Source organism: Mya arenaria, chromosome 14 (assembly GCF_026914265.1).
Source record: "Mya arenaria isolate MELC-2E11 chromosome 14, ASM2691426v1".
In the NCBI taxonomy this organism is placed as follows: Eukaryota; Metazoa; Mollusca; class Bivalvia; order Myida; family Myidae; genus Mya; species Mya arenaria.
The window spans coordinates 20814030-20837507 of NC_069135.1; the positions used below are offsets into that span (position 1 = coordinate 20814030).

The 23478-nt window shown below is 35.6% G+C and overlaps 1 protein-coding gene across 1 annotated transcript in view; it reads left to right on the forward strand.

The window, feature by feature from the left end:
* LOC128217607 (uncharacterized) overlaps window positions 1–14057 on the forward strand; it is a 32049-nt gene extending 17992 nt beyond the window's left edge. Inside the window, exons 15-24 of the mRNA XM_052924854.1 lie at window positions 628–746; window positions 1484–1587; window positions 3376–3469; window positions 4395–4509; window positions 5064–5228; window positions 5872–5973; window positions 6535–6716; window positions 7462–7604; window positions 8352–8690; window positions 8996–14057. Of these exons, the coding sequence (XP_052780814.1) occupies window positions 628–746; window positions 1484–1587; window positions 3376–3469; window positions 4395–4509; window positions 5064–5228; window positions 5872–5973; window positions 6535–6716; window positions 7462–7604; window positions 8352–8690; window positions 8996–11226 (3594 nt within the window). The 3' untranslated portion in view covers window positions 11227–14057. The remainder of the gene's footprint in view (window positions 1–627; window positions 747–1483; window positions 1588–3375; window positions 3470–4394; window positions 4510–5063; window positions 5229–5871; window positions 5974–6534; window positions 6717–7461; window positions 7605–8351; window positions 8691–8995) is intronic.
* The last annotated feature ends 9421 nt before the right edge of the window (window positions 14058–23478 follow it).

A 23478-nucleotide genomic window follows, 5' to 3' on the forward strand; every position in this document is an offset into this window, starting at 1 on the left:
ACTTTGTTACACCTTTCTCTCTGGCTTCTCTGTTTCACCTGTCTGGCTGGCTACTCGTTCTCTTACACCTACCTCTCTGGCTTCTCTGTCTCACCTATCTTGCCGGCTATTTTGTAACACCTATTTCTCTGGCCACTCTCTGTTATCTCTGGCTACTCTTTCTTACACCAATCTGGTTGGCTACTCTTTATCAACCTATCTCTCTGGCTACTCTTTGTTATCTCTGGCTATTCATTTGTACACCTATCTCTCTTGCTACTCTTTGTTATATCTAGCTACTCTTTATTACACCTATCCAGTCATCGAAATAAGACTTTTGGATGAACAAGCCCGAATTCTTATACTATTGCATGGAATCATATTTATGAACAAGCCCTGCCATATAATATTCAGAATTGAGCAAGCCCGGAAGACATTTTACCAGTGCAGGGCTTGCGGGCTTGTGCTAATTTCGACTCTGGCTACTCTTTTTTATATCTAGCTACTCTTTATTACACCTATCTCTCTGGCTACTCTTTGTTACACCTTTCTCTCTGGCTACTCTTTATAACACATATCTCTCATGGCTTCTCCTTGTTCTTTGTTACATTGATATTCTGTATGTCTTAAATTATATGTTCATTTCAGGCCAATGAAATTTTCAAGGACTATGTCCCTGGTATGTTGGAGAATGGAGGGAAGATGATCATACTATTCAACCTCATCTCAGAGTCACTACAGATGGGAGACAAAATACTTGTGTTCAGGTGGGTGCCAATGATTTGGATGAGCTAATTGGGACGGTGGTTAATGCTCAATATGCAAGCAGTACTTTTTAAGTCTTTATCCTTAGATATGCATTACTGATTTCATTAAGTGTATTCAGGAACATTCCCTAAGAGTTAATCCTTATTTGAAGGAGTTCATTCTAATATCTTTAAAATTAAACATTCTCTGAGTGAAATAATTTTGCAAGCCATCAATAGATGTGATGCAGCATATGTCAATAAATACCTACTTAGTTTAACAAATGAATATAAAGAGTCCAAGTTAGCATGCAATTCCTTGTCAAGGGTTATTATGAAACTAGTAAATATCTTATGGTTTAACTGTTGTGAATATATATATATATATATATGACAGGGTAGTCTGTCAAATGTCAACTGTTAAAAAGTATAAAGTATGTGTTTACATTAAAAAATCTTATCTAAAAGTAAGAAAAAAATTAACAGCATGTGTGAGGTTATGGTTTATGAGCCAAATGTGAGAAAATTTCATTTTTTGGGCAATCCGGCATTTTCTCATCTTAATATGATATTTTGATGGAAATTTACTGTCAGAATTGTTTCACAATTTAAAAGCCAAAATTTGTACACTTTGAACTGGATAGAAGAGTTTCTTTCCACTCAAATACTAAATGCCTAGGTCATAACAAGACCAGCTATTGTGTATTCAAGTATATGTGCAGAACAGTATATTCCATGACCTTTCTTATATTTTACAGCCAGAGCTTGTTTACTCTTAACCTGATCGAGGAGTTTCTTTCCAAGTACAAAGTTCCCAGGCCAGAATTGGATGAACTATGGTGTAGGAACAAGAATTACTTCAGTATGTATATTCATCAAAATTAGACCTAAGGATGAACAAGCCTAAAATTTGACACTTGTGCTTGGCATCACATTTTTTTACAATCACTGCTATATAAATATTTGTACATAAAAATGTCTTGAATGTATAATACCAGTGCAGGGCCTGTGGGCTTGTGCTTAATTTAACTACAGATGTATAGAGTAAGTTTTTACTAAAACTAAAGTTGGAATGAAAAATATCTGACATTTTAAGTAATATATGTTCAATAATGTGTATATTGAATACCTGGTGACCTTTTGATTTGGGTATCATTTCAAAGATTTTGATGGGAAGAGATAGATAATTGTTAGTATTTTATCAAAAGTTTTTCAGACAGATGTTTTTGGCCTTAAAGCTGTACTGTCACAGATTGAATGTTTTGACCGCTTTTTTTTTTTGTCTTTGACGGGCCAATATATGCGATAAATGCATGTGAACCAGTAAAATAAGACTGCTGACAAAAAAATAGATTGCAGACTTTTATATTTAAGTTCAATAACTAATGTTTTATGCATTTTTCTTAAACCGTTAGTAACGCTTTTAGCCGTAAAACATTAATTTTTGAATGGAAATATGAAAATCTGCGATCTGATCTGTTGTCAGAGGTCTATTATGACTGATATGCAGATATTTACTCACAAATTGCTCGTTCCAAGACAAAAACTAATGAAGTTGTTAAAACTGTAAAGCTGTGAGAGTGCAGCTTTGAAGGGACACAACATTGGTTGATGAAATTAAACAACAACAAAACAAAAATGGCACCAGAATATTGCTAATATTTCTTATCTGTAAACAAATCATGCACTTTTTACTTTGCAAACTATTCAAACAATTTGTCTCTGTTTGAAATTTATCTTTCTTATAAAAAAGTTACACAGTGGAAACTCACTAAACCGGATCTCCACAAAACCGGAATCCTCGGGATGCCGGACTTTTTTCAGAGTCCCGATTTTTCCCTTCTATTTTCAAAGTTTAAAAATCGCTATAAAACCGGAACCCCGGAATTCCGGATACCGGACAAAAAATCGAGAAAATTTGTTACTTGTCAACGTAATTTTACCTCACAAAACCGGACGTTTATTTGTTCAAGCATGTCAAAATAATTTTGTGTATTAGGAATTCGCGAATCGCGTGTTACTTTGTTTTGACAGCCGGTGGGTCGTTAAATATTACACCTGCGATATTGTGTTAACTCGATAATCGATAATGATGATTGCGCTGTGGATTGACTGTCGCACGATAATCAAACGATAATCAAACTTGTGAAAAGAAAATTGATTGAAACATTAATTTGTGTGTTGCTGAAAATAAAGAACTAGAAATGGTTATTTAGTGATCATTTTGAAGGGTTGTTTTATCTAAAGACTTCTATGATTGAATCAAATTAGAGCGGTGCGTTAATTAAACTATCAAACATACTGATCAAGCATTAAATTACGCGAGTTGTTTTATTTCAAGACTTGGAAAAAAGATGATTATAAAAACGCAGAAATGTTTAATTATGCTTATCACTTTTGCAAGTGCTTTAATCATGTCTCAACCTCCGTCTAAACGTCGGAGAATTGAACTGTCCCTACAGGACAAAAGCCTTTAAAGTTTAACTCAGTTGATATTTTGAGTAAACTTACTCCGTACATCAAATCCTCACTAAACCGGAACCCTCACTAAACCGGAAATTTTGCCCAGTCCGGACCTTGTCCGGTTTAGTGAGTTTCCACTGTACAAACTTGTTAACCAGGAATAGATTGAATTCTAATGTTATTTCAGGATTGGATGGAAGTACTTCAAGCACAGAGCGAGAAAAACTGATAAACTCTTTCAACAGCGAAACAAACAAATGGCTCTTTTTGCTGTCTACCAGGTAATAAATCATCAATTGGAAATACCAGCTTTATTCAGGGATGTAATTTGTCTGCTGATTTCTGCGAGTCTAATAGCTCCAAGGACCAAAAGATATTAATTACCCATTCCTATGGAAAACTGATAAACAAAATTTAACTGGTTGCTTATGGTTGTTAATTCTGTTGTCAGTATTGACACTCCAGATTGCTTCAAATATTTGAAGTTAGGAGAGCCCTCAAAAAGCCAGTTTAGCTTTTTAACCAGAGTGCTCCACCCCCTTTGACCCCCAATGAAATGGTTTCAGTCAATCACATCTCTGTTATTGAAATGGATTTCTGTCAGTTGGTTTTCAAAGTCGTATTATCGCTATTTATAGTACTTATTGGGGCTCATCTTATTTAGGCAATTGTAATATGATCGCTTATTGGTCAGTTTTTACATATTTTTTTTATTTGATTTTGTTATTTTGATAATGTTCAATGAAGTTGGTAACCTGCTCTTTAATCAACATCTTGATCTGAAGATGTTTTTGTCCTATGATCATTGATAAGATAGCACTATAGTTAACTTAACAATGTGCAATGTGAGTATTATTGATATGCCACCATCTCGTTTTAACCACATGTTAAATCAGTATGTCCTTTAAATATTTATTTGAAACAAAATTTCTGATAAAAACAACATGTTGTTTGGCCAAATTACCACAATGTAGATATTTCAAAATTCACCTGTAAATAGCAGGAAAATACCTTCTGTTACTATAAATCGCTACAGCTGATATATGCCTAAAACAATTGATTTATGTCACATTTTTTTAGGGGCAGGAGTGATATGTGTTTGATTTTACCCAAGTTTTATAAGGAGGGCTAAACCTTCATTACAATGTTTAGACCAAAATTGCACTAATACTCATCATATATGACATAAGTATTCAACAATTTCAGAGCGGGCTCTCTGGGTATTAACCTAGTTGCTGCCAATCGTGTAGTGGTCGTGGATGCTTCATGGAATCCTTGTCACGATTGTCAAGCTATTTGTAGAGTTTATAGATTTGGACAGGTAAGTAAAACCATTGGTTGAAATGTGATGTCAAATATTTAATATCCAAAATGAGCTTAATATCCGAAATGAGGTTGCTATCATGAAATAATTTAATTTTCATATTAAACTAGTAAAATAACTTTGTTACAGCAAAAATTAATAGTGTTGTAAATTGGCATTCTATACAGCAATGGTTTATGTTTTTAGCACTGTAAATAGTTAAATTTCAAAAAGAATACCACATTCATGCTCATTGTTATATTAATTATTAATCTTGTTAAGAAAAATTGATTAAACCTTGCTAAGGTTTGTTATTGTGAAATAATTTTTGAAAAATTGTTTAATAAATTACCTATTGAATGACCAAAGAGGTTGAGAAAGTAGTAGATGTCTGCCTCCCACCAAAGAGGTCATAGTTTCGATCCCAACCTGGGTATATTTTCATGGCCTCTAAAATGGACACCATTACTGGTTTCTAGTCAGGAAACAGACCAGAGAGTGATTCTTTCATCATGCTCAAACCAAAAGAAATTAGTTTATAAAAATGATATCCTCTATATGTCAACTTATAGGTAAAGCCAAGCTACATCTACCGTCTTGTGACAGAAAACACAATGGAAAAGAAGATCTATGATCGTCAAGTCAACAAACAGGGCATGGCAGACCGTGTCGTAGATGAGTTGAACCCGCAAAACCAGTTTAAGAAGGAACATGTGGACAAACTCATGGTCCATGAGGTGAGTCAGCCCTTGTTTTAGTTGAGTTGAACCCGCAAAACCAGTTTAAGAAGTAAGATGTGGACAAACTAGTGGTCTGGCAGGTGAGGCAACCCTTGTTGTTGATGACTTGAACCTGCAAAACCAGTTTAAGAAGGAACATGTGGACAACTCATGGTCCATGAGGTGAGTCAGCCCTTGTTTTAGTTGAGTTGAACCTGCAAAACCAGTTTAAGAACTAAGATGTGGACAAATTAATGGTCCATGAGGTGAGTCAGCCCTTGTTGTGAATGAATTGAACTCGCAAAACCAGTTTAAGAACTAAGATGTGGACAAATTAATGGTCCATGAGGTGAGTCAGCCCTTGTTGTGAATGAATTGAACCCGCAAAACCAGTTTAAGAACTAAGATGTGGACAAATTAATGGTCCATAAGGTGAGTCAGCCCTTGTTGTGAATGAATTGAACCAGCAAACCAGGTAAAGACGTATGTGTTAAGAAGGAACATGTGGACAAACTAGTGGTCTGTCAGGTGAGTCAGCCCTTGTTGTAGATGAGCTGAACCTGCAAGACCAGTTTGCAACAGATATTTGCCTGTGTAACATTCTCAATAACCACGGACACTGGCTTACATCTGTGTTTTAACATTTATGTATGTATTTCAGAACAAGGAGTTTGATCAGGTGGATTTCTCGGATCTCTCAGAGTATGCATCAGACACTTGCCTGTGTAACATGCTCCATAATCAGGGACACTGGCTTACCTCGGTATGTATCTTGGGTTTTCGTTTTGTTATTCTGAATATACTTCTTGCTCCTCTGACTTGACATTTATCTTAACTAGAGTTATATTAAACATTATATATTTTACAACGAACGTGGAGAAAGTTTTAATAAGTTGTACTTAGTGGTAACGATGTTGCGCGAGAGTGTGGGTCTTGTGTTGTGGGGGAAACCAGAGTACCTGGAGAAAACCCACTTGTCCAGCTTGGTGGCCACTAACCAAACTCACATGCGCCCAGTCAGGGAATCGAACCCGAGTATCCTTAGTGAGAAGAGGAGTGCGCTTACCACTGCACCAACAGGACAACTTGAGTTTTTGTGTAAATACATTTCTGTTGTATTTTTTAAGATATTTGAGAACTGACGATTTTCGCATGAACCCCCTAAAATCAGTTTTGCAAAATATGATATTTAAGAGACAAGCATCTTAAATATCAAATATGATAAATATATTGCTTGTGACAAAAAGAGATAAGAAAAAGACATTATAGAAATCTTCCTGCATGTAAATGAAAAAAAAGTTTAAAAATAGTAAATTTGTTACAGAAACCATTTACACACGAATCTTTGCTTATCGACCGCAAAGAGTTGAAACTGACCATGAAGGAAAAGCGTCTAGCAAAGCAGAGCTACGTGATGGAGAAGCGTCTAAATGTTTCATATAGTCGACCCTCATATTCGGCGTACTACCCCAGGGCTGGGGCCGGGGCTTATCAGGGAACTATCAGGTTTGATTTTTTAAGTGTTTAGATTGTAGAAAATCATGAAAAAATAAATGATATTTTTTAGCGATTTAACTTAAGATATTTTGAATAGTTGACCCTTGTATTGGGGCTGGGCTTTTCAAAGCTCTAGATAAGAGTTTTGGTGAAAGGGTATTTAACACCAGGGCATTTTCAATGAGTATGGTTCACCCTGATTTTTGGTGAAAGACATCCTTTTGTAAGGGTACCGTGTTAACCTCAAGACATTTTAGTGTGTTTGTGTGTTTTGGGCCCCTAGGGTCAAGGTCACTGTTACTTAAAATAGATAACCATTCAGTACTTAAATAACTTAAGTTAGGGTTGACATATTCTGACCAAATTTGGTATGTAGGAAGAGTTTATGGAGGACTTCAATGTGATTGTGTTTGGGGCACCTAGAGTCAAGGTCAAGTTCACCATTACTAAAAATAGAAAAATAAAACAGTTGAAACTGAATATCACAACAAAGCCTGAAGTTCTTTCAATCACTGAAAACCTGGTTTTGTCACATCGCAGTGTTTCTTGTACACTTTTTAATTTGACTTTTTTTAATTGCTTTTGAACGTATTGCATCATTATTGTATTCATTTCTAAGACAAAGCGGCATAGTCAAGTTCGCTATCCTACAACAGCTCTTGTTATTGCACGGATAAATCCCTAAAAACCACTGGTATGCATGTAATAAACTCATCTACCTGCATTAGCTTAAACACTACAATTTCATCCCCAGGGGCAGAGGTGGCATGGTCCAGAGACCCATTGCTAGTGTTAAGCCGATGGTATCCACACCAGTCCCGATGAGACCCAAGATTGTTGCCGCGCCAACGGTTCTTAAGCCTGGGGTTTCAGTTCACCAGGTTCTTACAACAACAGGTGTGTATTGTGTGCGGGTGTGTGTTTTAATGTGTTTTTAAGCAGTTATGGTCAGGATTGAGAGCATTTAATTTCATTTTATTGTACAGATGTAAAGATTACTTTTTGCTCAGACATTGGCATAAAAAAATAGTTGAAAGTAGCTTGAAGTAATTATTAATAGTCTTAGCCCCTAAATCCATCTTTGGGCATTGATGCCTCATACTCAAACAAACCCACGGCTATTTTTAAGGATTGACAATTATGAGCTGTTAGATTTTAATGAGTTAGTAATTTGTGCTTTTATTCCAAATTATTCTGCCCTTGTAGATATTTTTTAGGATAAATGCTGTCTACTATACATGTAGAGTATATTTTGAAAAGTGAATGGCTTTGAATTCTCAATTTTGCTGAATAGAAAAAAAGCTTTATCTGTGTCCGCCATCTTGGAAAATATGATCCCTAGAAAAAGGTAATGGAGTAGCCTCCCTTAGAAAAAAGAGGAAGGAATTAAGTAATGGTCAAGAACAATATAGTCATAACAACATGATTTTCATTCAAAATCTTAACCTTTTATGGGAATTTAGGATTGTTGTGCAAGGTTTATTTTACCTTTAATCCTAAATATTCTTAAACAATTGTTTTTGATTATATCATTAAAAGATAATCTTTATGGTCTCCAATATTGTAACGTTCTGTGGGTTTTTCGGATTGTTGTGAAATTCTGAGGTCAAACGAGGTTAGTTGAAAGTCATATTTCCTCTGCAGAAATTGTTCTACCGGGTACCAACACCACCACAGAGGCAGGCACCTCTGAACCCAAGAAAATCCCAGCAGGTCAACAGGTCCTCGTTATACGAACTCCGAAAGGCGTCTACATCCGCACACCCGACGGCAAAATCTTTGCTGTACGATCAAAGCCACAACCAAACTCTAACTCACCTTTGGATACTCTCGCAAACACGGGATCAAACCTCAGTACAGGAGGAGTAACAATTGTTAGGCCAACAATGACAACGACTGTTAGCGCTCAGTCTTCGGGGAAAACTACGACTGGTGTGACAGTGATAAGGCCTAACATACGGCCTAGTCTTGGCACTACCACAAGTAAGTAGACATAGATTCACATTTCCCATTCAATGGAGCAAAAGTTTAAATTAATGTTTATATTGTGTCAAATGTTAATTTATCCTTTTAAAGAATAATTCATATGTGTCTGGACAAATGGTTTTCCTTTGTAAGGAGGATTTTTTAAGAAAACATTTATAGAATAAAAGGATAAATAATTAAATGTTAAAGGGTTTATTGTAATAAAACAAAAAGTTTTAATGTTAAGCCGATTAGTAGTCATTTTACTGTTAATTTCTGATGTATTTCTGATAATGAATCATGGTAATTAATATTCTTTTCAGAACCCTTAACAATCATAAGACAAGGACCAGGTCAGGTCAGAACTATCATACCTGTGACCATAAACAGAACTGGGTCTGGCACGTCTACAGTCACCGTAAAACCTTCCCCGACTTCAGCCACTCAAATTGCTACAATAGCTGCACAGTCACAAAAAGTCAGCTCTGCCCTTCAAAGTGCTGCCAAGATCCGAATTGTTGCACCAAATACCAATACCAGTAGCGCAACTGGTGGTATGGCCAAAGTTAGTTCCCTTACAACTCTTCAAAATCTTGCCAGCGGAGATAAGAAAATCATCTCAAAAAGTCCTGCTTTCTCAGGAGGGACGACGGTTATCAAAAACGTACAACCCAAGGTGCAAAATGCCATACAGAATGTCAATGTGAATGCAAAAACTATTGCAACCCCTTATGAAAGTGCTAATGTTATTGCTAACAAGCAAGCAGCTTCTCATGATAAGCCAGAGCCAATGGAAGTTAAGCCAGCCACTGCTGAGTTGAAACCTAAAGTGAATGAGGTTAAACCAGAAAGTGAGTTGAAGCAATTGGTGCAGAAATCTGAATACGCCGACTCCAAACCAAAGATGGAAACTCAGCAGAGCACAGACGCAGCATGGAATTTGCCACCAATTGATATGAAGGCTTTGAAGCTTCCTCAACAATTCAACAAAACTCCTACAGCAGCAGTAAAGGCTAAAGCAGAAAAGGGTCAGAGAAAGAGTTCGGCAAAATCTAAAGCAAAGGATATGAATAAAGGATCAAAGGGTGGAAAACCTCCTTCTGGTACTGAAATGCCAGGGATGAAACGAGTTGGTACTCCAAAGTTCTCATTGTCGAATAGTCCCTCAGACTCGAGCATGTCTGGAACTCAGTCGCCAGATGTGCAGAATGAGCATTTTGGTCAAATGGTACCCCCTCAGAGTAACTTGGCACACCAAGGAATTCTACCCATGCGACCATCAGAGATTGATCTGCACCAAATGAAATTGTCTGGCTCTAGTGCTAGTCTTGCAAGTATGGGTGATGGTTCTAACTTTGGAGGCGATGGTCATTGTGGTCAAAATCTGTGGAGTCATGGAATGCAGAATAACCAGTCTATGTCACAGTTTTCTGGTGGCAATCAGTTCCAGTCTAACACAGTTCCGCCAATGAACACAGAGTCTATGAACCAATCAAATTTGCCATCTAATAATAGTAATAGTAATGCTGGATTCTTCAACCCTGGATTGCCTGATAATTCACATACTGTGTCCAGTCAGAATAAGAATCAAATGTTGCCTCAAGGTCAAGGTCCAGTGAACCAGCCAATGATGCAGAACCAAGGACAAGGGTTCTCAAATAATCAGAATATCTACGGAGGATTTGGTGGACCAGCTTACATTGATAACCAAAGAATGAATATGAACAACAGTAACTTGCCTGGACTTGGACACCAGAGTATGAACATTGGTAATTCAAGCATGAGTTCTGGAGCTCGTATTTCAAACACAATTTCTGGAATTAGTAATGCAAGCATGAATTCTGGAATTGGTAATTCAGGAATGAGTTCTGGAACAGCTATGAGCCAAGCAGATCAGAATAGTGCTACACCTCATAGCCAGAATATGGGTGACTTTACAATGAGTGGTATTCACAATAATTCAAGTTTCTTGTCAGAGTTGACGGAAACGGATGAAAACTTCTTGTCCGCATTGGATGAAAACAGTCAAGGTAGCTCTGGGGAATCCTCTGATCAGGGTAATCCCTCTGTCAACATAGACGCAGATAGTAGTTCCACACCAATTATGGCAAATAACATCACGGGTGGACAATTACAACAACAACAGGGACAGATGAACTTTGACATGTTCTCACAACAGAATCAAGGTTTCTACCCTAATTTCGGGAACAACCAGTTCAACAGGAATTCTAATTTTGGCAATCAGCCAAACATGAACATGTCCCAACAAGGGAATTTCCCAGGAGGGTCCATGTATCCAATGGGGGGAATGATGCAACCGGGAATGTTCCCGTATCCCACCTTTGCCCCCTATCCGTACCCCCCTATGATGGCACCAATGCCATACTATCCAATGCCGTTTCAACCTCAGTATGGAAATCAAGCAGGAATGGGGCACCCAACAGGAAACATTCCCCAAGGGACTCAAATGGGGCAAAATGCAGGGAGTTCTACAGTAGGAATGCCCGTAGGAAATCAAACAGACAGTAATTATCAGCCCGGAATGGGAAATTGAAATTGGATTCATGAAATTGAAATACTGTTTGACACCTCATTGTAGAATATATGTTTTTAAAGGTTTAGGTTGTGAATCATTTTCTGTTACGATATTAATGAAATGTACTGAAATCCAAAAACCTTTTAATTATTGCCAGTTTCATTTTTTATTACACTGAATTGGTGAACAGAATCTAGTGTGACTAGGTTTAAAAGCAGTTATCTTTGAGTGATACTGACCATGGAGACTCTTTAAAAAGGCTCCCATGTGAGTTAAAGTGAAACACATTGGAATTGCCTTAAAAGACAAGTAATTATGTGTGATCTGACCCCGGGGAACAGTTGTTAACAAATTATGTATTTTACATGCTTGTTATTTGTACTGTTTATTTGCACTTATATTTACATTTTCTGTCATTTTGTTTTAGCAATAAATGTGCTTGTATTCTTAAACCATAGTCAGATACTGCTAAAGATACACAACTGCGCTATGATTTATTTTATACTGTGGGTGATTTGGCTAGGAAAATCTAATAATCACAAATAATAAATGAGGCAGTTTTATTGATTCCACAAGGAACCAGTGCTGAAATATGCACAGACACCCCTTATTTTTCCCGTAGCAACAGAATAAAATTAAACTGTGTTGCCACATCACTACATATTTTAAAACAGCCACTTAGACCACTCGCCTGTGGAGACAACTGACAACACAGGGTTGTTGAAGAGTACTTGAATATAACAAGTGATTTCATTGGAAGAAGAATGTCCTCCCCTGCCTTATTCATATTCATATAAACGAGTGTTTGTCTGTCAAATCTCCCACAGTATGTATGAAGTGTAATGGAAGAAAGCACCTGGGTTGCCGACAATGAATTTTAACAAGAGGCGTGAATATTATGACTGTATCCTGTTTCAGGTTTCATTGTTGTGTAAGCGTAGATTAGTGATAACTCCTAAGTGATGTTTATAATACAATACATACATTTGTACAGATAAATGATAGTATGCATGTGCAATAGACTTTCTGTGTTGTGTTCTTTGACTTTTATACTATTGAATATTACATTTTAAATGTTTTCTCAATGGAATTCGGCCTTTTATGACTTTTTTGTTGATTATTAATCATGATAATGAATCTTCTGTTATAAAACAAGGAACTATAAATAGGAACTAATTTGATGAATGGAATTATTGTATTTTCACGTTCAATAAGAGAACAATGTTAAAGAAGGCTGTTTTAGGTGGGGGTGGGGGCTCAATTGCAATTGGATCTTCATATTACTTGTTGATTTAAAAAAGCCTGCTGACCTGAAGTTACACCATAATGGTTGGGGTAAATTCATTTTGAGCCATTCTTAGAGCTTTCTGCTGATGATTTAATTGCAAGGCCACGCTACAATTTTATTTTGTTGCACCAATGGTCAGCTTAGTTTTGTATTACAGAAAAAATAATTTCGTAGAATAGTTTTTTTATTATATCATTTTTTTTTTTCATTGAATGGGCATGTATTTGATTTTTGATATTAATTTTGTGACTGTTTTTATGTTCAAATGTTTAGTGTATATTTTTATAAGTGAATACGTTTGTGTGTTTTTTATGAGTTTCTATATTAGTAACTTGAAGTCATGTTGTCAGTATTTTTTTGTTTTGTTAATTATAAACATCTTTTGTTTTCTAGTTTTGTACGAAACATGTATAAAGCCCATTTATGCACTTTCACAACCCATTTAATTAGCTCTTCTGGCCCAAGTCTTGTGTATGCGATATGCATGTCTTGTTTATGGCCCTTGAAATGCCGCAGCCCTCCTAGCATCAGGTTTTTTTTAAGGTAGACAACTGCACACACTTGTATTATTGTAATTATTATTTCCCTTTGCCCTTTGTTTAACATATGGTTCCCTTTGAATTCAGTATAATATAAAGAAAATCATGTCAGTAGAACTTGTTCATAATACTTGGGAAGGGCCTTAAATACAAAGTCAATGTTTTTGATGATCTAACTTAAAATAACTCAACAAATATGAGATTGTTGATTTAGGCATCAGGGATTGTCAATAATTGTCTTCGAAATCTTATAAATTAAGCAACCAAAACATGTTTCTAGGTTTTGTTTCATTAAGTTATCTTGGGCTTTAACCTAACTCTGCTCAAGAGTGCTTGGGGACACCGATAAAGTTACGAGCAGAATCTATTCCATATTTTTACTGAAGCAGTTTACGCCCAAAATAGGGTTACAGGTGCAAATTTACAATCTTAAGCCTTATGATCTTCATTAAAATGGAGGCTTTTAAGTTTTACCCATAAGGCTACTCTTGATAAGCTGAATGATCTGGAATGTCATTTAGATTGAAAAAAATCTTTCCATTTTAGCATGAATCGGTGTCGATAAAGGAAATTGAAGATTTAATGAAATTGTCTCTATAATTATTTTTGAAAATCATTCATTTACATGTCTGATTTTCAAGCTCAAGTAGAAAGTTATTACTTGGAAAATTTCTATATTCTTGTGTGCATTTGATTCCAATTTATTGTATTCCCTAAATTATAAATTTGCCACTGAGGATATTTTTTACTTGGGTACACTTTATCCCAATAAGGAAATATAAAAAAGATGAAAAAATAAATAGATAGACTTGAACAATTTTATGCTAGTCATATTATTTTGTTGAATTTAGATGTTGCCATAATACCTAGTTGAAGTATGACAAAACATTGTATTCCTGTAGTGTTTCTGTTCACAGCATTCATATGTGCTTCTATCAATATGCATAATTTCTCCACCTTACCATTTTAGTAATGTTGTTGTATTCATAACATTTGTAAATATAAAATAAAATGTCATCAAACATGTCAATATTCTGTTGTTGTGTTTTTGTTTTAAAATCTCATTTTTATTTAAGACTTAAAATACAATATAAAGTATAAAAGTAACTATGATTGGTGACATCACTTCCCATGATGACATCACTTCCCTTTGGCAACCAGGTAGTAACTTTCTTGTTTCTTTCAAGAAGCAACAGCTCGGCTCTATGCACAAAGTGGGTTTCAAATGTTCATTAGCGTAAAAAAATTTGTTTCAGGTTTCATGCCCAGAAGAAATTGGAAGGGACGTCTAAAATCTTTTTTGTTAACACCCCCGAAGGTGGGCATATTAAATTCGCACCGCCTGCCCGGGCCAATGTAGGGGTGTTAAGGAGAGGTGTCCACTGACATTAAGGTATTGAGTTTAATTTGTTACGTTTTGTATTGAAAACCCACATAAAATACGTATACGTAAGGGCTGTTTTTAAAGAAATGAAAACCACATAAAGAAATGTTGGAATGTCTGTCCGTGCGTTTGTCTCAGTTTCTCGTGTCACGACTTAGTGTTTCTTTACTATGGAATCCGGCATATAAAGACAAGGATGGGCCCGGACCAATTGGTAATCATGTCTGGACTATAACTTTCTCTTGTATGGACATATTTTAGAGTATAGGTGGTCATGTCTGGACTGTAACTTTCTCTTGTATGGACGTATTTTAGAGTATAGGTAATCCTGTCTGGACTGTAACTTTCTCTTGTATGGACATATTTTAGAGTATAGGTGGTCATGTCTGGACTGTAACTTTCTCTTGTATGGACATATTTTAGAGTATAGGTGGTCATGTCTGGACTGTAACTTTCTCTGGTATGGACATATTTTAGAGTATAGGTGGTCATGTCTGGACTGTAACTTTCTCTTGTATGGACATATTTTAGAGTATAGGTGGTCATGTCTGGACTGTTACTTTCTCTTGTATGGACATATTTTGGAGTATAGGTGGTCATGTCTGGACTGTAACTTTCTCTTGTATGGACACATTTTAGAGTATAGGTGGTCATGTCTGGACTGTATTTTTCTCTGGTATGGACATATTTTAGAGTATAGGTGGTCATGTCTGGACTGTAACTTTCTTTTGTATGGACATATTTTAGAGTATAGGTGGTCATGTCTGGACTGTAACTTTCTCTTGTATGGACTATTAAATCGCCAAACTCTGCTCAATCCTCTGGCCTGTATCTGTCTCATTTTGGCCGCCAACAGTAATCCTTGCTGTTTCAAACATCGACATCTGTTCTGTCTCTTGAAAGCCATTGCTTCATCGTCAAAACTTCATCTTAATCCAAGGATTTTTCTCAAAACTGTTCACTATGCCTCTCATACTCTGGTCTTTCTCCGAACTTTACATCAGAGCATAATCTACTTAGTCTTTGTCAACTGTGCCATCTGTAACCTCAACTCCATCTTTGACCTCCACCTCCACCCGAACTCCGGAATTTAATCCACTTTCATACCATCGTCAACCTCTGCTACACAGTTAACTTCTACCCCATATCAAACATTCACTACAATTCCGACCTCTGATTGGCCGTCTTCCTCTACTGCATCCTCCACCTCTACTCAATCTCAGACATCCTCTAATGCATTTCTTACCTCTTCTCAGTCTCTGCCTCTATGGATTTCAGAAACTACTGTGGTCTCGAACCTATGCTCAATATATATGACCTCAACTCAAGTCGACGGCCGCTATATTGTGTCAAAGGCGTTACTTGAAAAGGAGGATTCAGCGAAGGCATTTATGAGGTCACTAGATGACTTCAAAGATTGCACGGCCATATAAAAATGGTTTAGGCAAAGGCATATTTGAGAACAAGTGAAAATAGTTGGGCCAAGCAGTCTACGTCACTTGTAAACAGTGTAACACATGTGTTTATCGGGGTGTGGCAAATCACTCAAGTGGAGCAGCAAAGGTGTATATACTGTCACTTAAGTGGTGCAGCAAAAATGTATATACTGTCACTCAAGTGGAGCAGCAAAGGTGTACATACTGTCACTCAAGTGGAGTAGCAAAGGTATATATACGGTCACTCAAGTGGTGCAGCAAAGATGTATATACTGTCACTCAAGTGGAGTAGCAAAGGTAAATATACCGTCACTTAAGTGGTAAAGGTAAATATACCGTCACTTAAGTGGTGCTTCAAAAAAGTATATACCGTCACTTAAGTGCTGTAGCCAAAGTGTATAAACGGTCACTTAAGTGGTGTGGCAAAGATGCAGCTTTGGTCACTAAAGTGGTATGGCAAAGGTGTAAATACGGTAATTTAAGGGTGGACAAAAATGTATATGTGGTCACTTAAGTGGTGTGGCAAAGGTGTATATATGGTCACTAAGGTGGTGTAGCAAATGTGTATATATGTTCACTTAAGTGGTGTAGAAAATGTGTATAAATGGTCACTTAAGGGGAGTAGCAAAGGTGTATGTACAGTCACTTAAGTGCCGTAGCAAAAGTGTATATATGGTCACTTTAATGGCGAAGCAAAACTGTATTTATAGTCACTTAAGGGGTGTGACAAAGGTGTATATATGGTCACTTAAGGGGTGTGGCAAAGGTGTATATATGGTCACTTAAGGGGTGTGACAAAGGTGTATAAATGGTCACTTAATGTAATCATTTATCATATGAACATTATTATAATTTTGTAGAATATAGCAGATATCGGGAATGAATCCTGATCTAACTGTGTTTCTAACTCGTATATGCATATAAAACTTGCAAATAAATATTTGTTTCGTATTACAATGGTCAGGAAGGGATAAGAACATAAGCTTTCTACTATCAATTTCAGAACATATTCTGTGTAGCCCTAGCATAGACTGTACCATATCTAAACTTGAACGCGTAGACAATCCATGAATTTTCTTTTTGGAAGACATCAATTTCATTATCATCGGATTTAGACATGTCATTCCTTAGTTCAGATCCATACAGAAGTGTTGGTAGGACAACCTTTTTATGCAAACTTACTGAGGTAAGAGGGTTCACGCATAAGGGGTGAACGCCTTGTGAAATAATTGAAAAAAGTGAGTTTCGAGCCTTTTGAATTATACCACTTATTCTTTCGCCTATTTTCAAGTTGGACTGTTGAAGTACACAGAGATGATTTGCAAAAGGTGCATTTGATATCAGAGCGTTGCTATAGACGACACTCTCGGGAGGGGACTACGACGTTTTGAAAATGTTATGGTTGACGATTTTGTAACTTCGATATTCCATCGGCGGCAGTATCTATATACGACGTCAACTTGACTCTGCAGACTGTTGGGGGAAGTTGCTAGTAAGGAAATGTCGTCTGCGAATGAAGGGTTGTTGCATTTATAATAATAATAATAATAATAATAATAATAATATCTTTATTTTAAGAAGGTGACATATTAAGATCATGTACAAAACTACAGAATCTTATTTTCGATATGGCCCTCTGAAACAGAATGAAAATATGGCAAATAATCATAAGACAAACATGAAGACGATGCTAACAACGATGACGATGATGATGATGATTATAAGTATGCTGTTGATGCTGACGATAATGATGCATATGATGACATGATGATGATGTTGAATCAATATTAGACAGATACTCTCAGTTAAATATAATTATGAATAAAACATCACAATTTGTATAATCACAAGTTTCCTATGAGGTACTGTTTGACCTTTATTTTATACGTATTAAAGTTTTTTGATTCTCGTATTTCCAAAGGTATATTATTCCAAACAATTCTGCTGTAATATGTAAACGATGCTTTCATATAATTAGTACGAGGTCTAGTTTGTAAAACAATATCTTTGTGTGCCATTGATCTTAGCATATATACATTATTGTCTGAAACTGTTACTAATTCTGACATATATGATGGAGCCATGCTATTCAACGTCTTGTAAACTAATACTGCTGCGTGGTATTTACATCTATCCGAGAAGTTTAGCCATTTTAGTTCTTTAAATAGATTTGTTGATGAATCTCGTTTAGATTTACCAAGTATGATTTTTGCAATTCGTTTTTGTAAGTTATTTATTTTATTCACATATGAATTGGTTCCCTTGCCCCAGACCAAGCAGCCGTAATCAAAATTTGGCAGAATATATATGCATTGTAAAACATTCGTTTTGTATCAGGTGTGAGGAAATATATTATATTTTTAGAAGTGCAATTTTCTTATTCAGATTTTTACAAACATAATCGATTTGCACATGCCAGTTTAGTGTATTATCTATATACAACCCTAATAATTTTTGCACAACAACATTAACTATTTGAACATCATTAATACAAAGTTCAAGATTCCCAGTGTTTTTTAATTTATTTGCAGACCCTATTAACATGCATTTAGTCTTGGAAGGATGCAATGACATATTATTTAGTTGACACCACTTATTAACATAATTTAAATGATGTTGTAATTTATTTTGAATATCCGTCAACTGATATCCAGATTCATAAAGTGTTGAGTCATCTGCATATAGATCTATATTTAATGTTGGATGCATAACTGCAATATCATTTATGTATAAAATAAAAAGCAAGGGTCCCAGTATGGAACCCTGGGGTACCCCAGATGTAACAGTGAGTTTAACAGACATCTCCTTTGCAAATTGAGTTCTTGCCGCTTGCCGCTTGACGTTGAAAATCTTCTAATTTGTTGATATTAAACTGTCTATAAGGGTCATAAATGATGGAACCGTAATCAAGATTTGACCAGACGAGTTACCTGAGCTTGGCTGGACCGAAAGTCAAAGTCCGCACTATTCCCCGGACCTGGGGGGCCGTGGTTACAATTGACTGGTATATAAACAATCGGAGTATGTTTTAACTGGAAGTGACACTAAATCAAAGTGTTTTACATATTTTCAGGGGCCAGTCGAAAACAGGTTGTGGTCAAAAATAGGTTGTGCCGGGATATGTTTATAACCAAATATAAGGGTGGTCACAATTTTTTTGGGTCTTGACCTAGTTTTGGTCACAACTGACCCTAATATATATAGAGTCCTTGCACCGTGACAACCCCCATGTTTATAACTGTAAATATTGAAATATCATTTTTTTATTATGAATTTATGATAGAATTTAAGCTTTAAAAAAAACTTCATAGTTTTTGGCATGGATTTGCAGTAAAACTTTACGTTTGTTTATCCTTCACTACTCTGATTTTTACCAATCTGAGCCATAATTATGCTGTTTTAAATAAAAATCATCAGAAAGGTGCAGAAATGTGCATGAAACAATTAATAAATCAAAATTAAATAGAATTACTAGTTCAGAAACGTGTTTGTTGACATATCGAGACAAACGTCAAGAAATGACGTCATAATACCTTCAGATATTGGAACGTCATATCTATGACGACAGAACGATAACTTCGTTGAAACCACAAGCACGCATACACGTTTGCAACTAAAATGGGAATTTTCGGAAGCGCTAGCTGTACATCGGGCAATTATGACGATTGCAGGGTAAAAATTGAAGTATTTACATCATTGAGGATATTGTATTATATAATATAATATGATTGTGTCGTGTTTGTCTGATGTTTAGAACAAGTCACCAGACCGGTTCAGACGCGCGATACTATAATAATGATAATTTACATCATGACATCAATTTAAAACTGTAAAAACATCTTATTTAAATTGTGGCCTTGTATCAACAGAAACATATCAGAACTATTTACAAACAGTTGCATTTTATATATCATTTATATTATATACAAGAATGTAAGGTTTACTGACTGTATTTTTATCATAACATAATGATTTATTTCATTGCGATGCGGAATTAAAAAAATGAGTTCTATACTTTTATTTGGAGGTTGTTAACCCTTCTCATTTCTTATTTCATCTGGGATGTCCATTCCTTCATACTGGAGTAAGAAAATAAATCCTAAATAAATCGTTCGTGGTATTTTTGTTAAACTTAAGTCATATTTTGAAGCCGATCTGATTAATAATTAGTGTTCTGGTGGTCAGTAGGGCTCGAGTTCCGGAACGTAAACAGTTTTATTCAAGGGTATGACTTCATTCGGAACTCCTCGGCCATTTTTTCAAAAACAACCTCGGATGTATATGGACGGTTTACATACTTAAAAAGTGGTATGTTTAAGTCCGCTGCAAATAGATCGCGTAGTAATCTTATTTAGTAGTTAAAATTTATGACTTAACTCTTGGGAATCGTAATTATGTTTGCAATAATACACTTCACTGGCAATCAATTTAAACTGAGAGCAATGAATACAACTCTTAAACACTACATTTAATTAATGCTTTTATTCAAAAAAATACGGACTACTTCAACAGATGTACCGGCATACATCCGAGGTTGTTTTTGAAAAAATGGCCGAGGAGTTCCGAATGGGTATGACTTATGTTAAATGAGATTTAGTGCGAAATTTAACCGCTACTGACTCGTTTTGACCGCACTTATGCAAAAGTAATGGCAACATCGATTCCAAGATTGTCAATACTTTTATATATGTTTAAGGCTAAATGAATGATTTATTCAAGTATTCAGTTATTGACTGACTGATTGGTTCGTTCGTTCGTCCGTTCGTTCGTTCGTTTGTCCGTATTCATTCATTTATCCCATTCCATTCATTCGTTTCTTTTGTTCGTTCATTTATTTATGCATATATTCAGTTTGAGTAACGTTCAATGTTATTTTAAGGTGTAACCACAGTGTTAGTAATGCAATGTTGTACAATGAAGTTTTTTATCGTTCCAGTCCGGCGAAGGCGGAAGAATGAAAACTGGTAAGCATTTAGTTTTTATATTATCGTATTGACAGAAGGATTTCCAATGTAAAATTACCCAAAATAAATCCACCTTTAAAATACCTATCGTCGTCATAGTCGTGTGGGAGGGGGGAGGGGGCATGTGTGCGCGTCTGTACGTGCGTGTGTTCGTGTGTGTGTGCACGTGCGTGCTTGTGTACGTGTTCGGTTACTAAGTCTACGCAGGTACAAATTATTGCTGTTTTAGTTTGTCAATTTGCCGGATCTCTGTCATACCAGTGCGCCATCCTTGATTTAGAGTAATCGACGTCAAACATGATTTATACGGGTAGTCACCTTATATTTAGCTTCCATAGATGTTCTTGATTTAGGTAAACAACTTACTTCAAAAACATGTTTGATATAACTGTTCCAACCATATATTGACAAATCTCTTTTCAGGCAAATGGACCCAAATCTACGGCTCCAGCTCCCAGGTGGAGTTAGGCGGCCCATTCGCCGGATCCCAGTGCACGACACTCGCCATGTCCGCCGCCATTTTCTGGGATGATCTCATTGGGAAAGGCAAAGTTGACTTCACGCCCCAGATGATCAATAGCATCATGACAAGTGGGAACAGGTTGCACTCCTATCTGAGGTTTGCCATTTTGATATACCCACTTTCTGACTTATAACAATTAAGAGGTTGAGAAACAGCACGTGTACGCGTACTTGCACGTGTATATATATATTAATGTAAAAGTTGCAGTTAATTTTAGAAATTGCTTGCGAACGCCCGCTTTAATTTCGGCTCCAGTATTTGTCATCTACTACCATTAACTGCTGGACTTGGTTTCTGCGGCTTTTCATATAAATTATCAAACATCGTACTTGTCAGCTCGCTGATACTCGCACTTAATACTTTCCTCATACCATCGTACAATATACTTTACCTGGATGACGAACAAGTACCCGAATAAAGTGTTTTGTAGTCTCTCTAACTTTGAACTTAGATTTATATTGATTTCTCAAGCAAACTTGTGTCTTCTACTACTATTGGCTTGCATTACTTTACATTGAATTCTACTACATACTATTGACTTCTACTATTAACTGTTGACTTTAACTACCCTTTGCTTGTATTACTATACATTGACTTTTACTTCATATTATTGACTTCTACTATTAACTATTGACTTTAAACTACTATTGACATGTATTACTATACATTGACTTTTACTTCATATTATTGACTTCTACTATTAACTATTGACTTTAAACTACTATTGACATGTATTACTATACATTGACTTTTACTTCATATTATTGACTTCTACTATTAACTATTGACTTTAAACTACTATTGACATGTATTACTATGCATTGACTTTTACTTCATATTATTGACTTCTACTATTAACTATTGACTTTAAACTACTATTGACATGTATTACTATACATTGACTTTTAATTCATACTATTGACTTCTACTATTAACTATTGACTTTAAACTACTATTAACATGTATTACTAAACATTGACTTCTACGACCTACTATCGACTTTACTATTAGCTATCGACTTTGACTACTATTGGCTTGTATAACTGCACATTGAATTCTACTACCTACTATTGACTTTACTATTAACTATTGATTTTTTTTAACTTTTGACTTGTTTTACTATGCATTTATTTTTATTAGCTACTACTGACATTTACTATTAACTATTGACTTGCATAACTCTACATTTACTTCTGCCACCTACTATTGACTTCTACTATTAACTATTGTCTATAACTACTATCGGCTTTTATTACTAAACATTGACTTCTACTACCTGCTATTGACTTTACTATTAACTATTGATTATAACTACTTTCGGCTTGTATTACTTAACATTGACTTCTTCTCCCTGTTATTGACTTCTGCTAGTATCTATTTACTTTATCTTCTATTGACTTGTATTACTGTGCATTGACTTTTACTACCGACTACCGACTTCTACTGTTAACTATTGACTTTAACTCCTATTGATTTGTATTATTAATTATTATGCATTGACTTCTACTACATACTATTGACTTCTAATATTAATTATTGACTTTAACTTCTATTTACTTGTATTATAATGCATTGACTTCTACTACATACTATTGACTTCTAATATTAATTATTATGTTTTATATTATACTTGTAAATATGTTATGCTCTCCATTACTGGAGGAATAAAACGTATCTATTGACTTTTACTACCGACTACCGACTTATACTATTACCTATTGACTTTAACTACTATGGACTTGTCTAACTATACATTTAATTCTGTTACCTACTATTGACTTCTACAATTGACTTCACTGATATTGGCTTGTATGACTTCACATTGACCTCTATCAACTATTATCTTAAACTGCTAAAATTGACTTGCATGACCATTCATTGGCTTCTACTTCCAACTTTTGACTTTTACTATCTACTTCTGACTTCTACTATTACTCATTGGATTTGACAACAATAATTGACATCTTCGACAAATCAGCTCTTGACTTCCTTACAATTAAGTGTTGACGTCTTCTTCTGACTACTGACTTTGTCAAACTGTTTAATTTCTACTTTCAACTATTGAATTTAACTACTAAATAAAGATCTTTAATTCTAAGTATTGATTTATATGACTTGCTATTTACCAATTATACT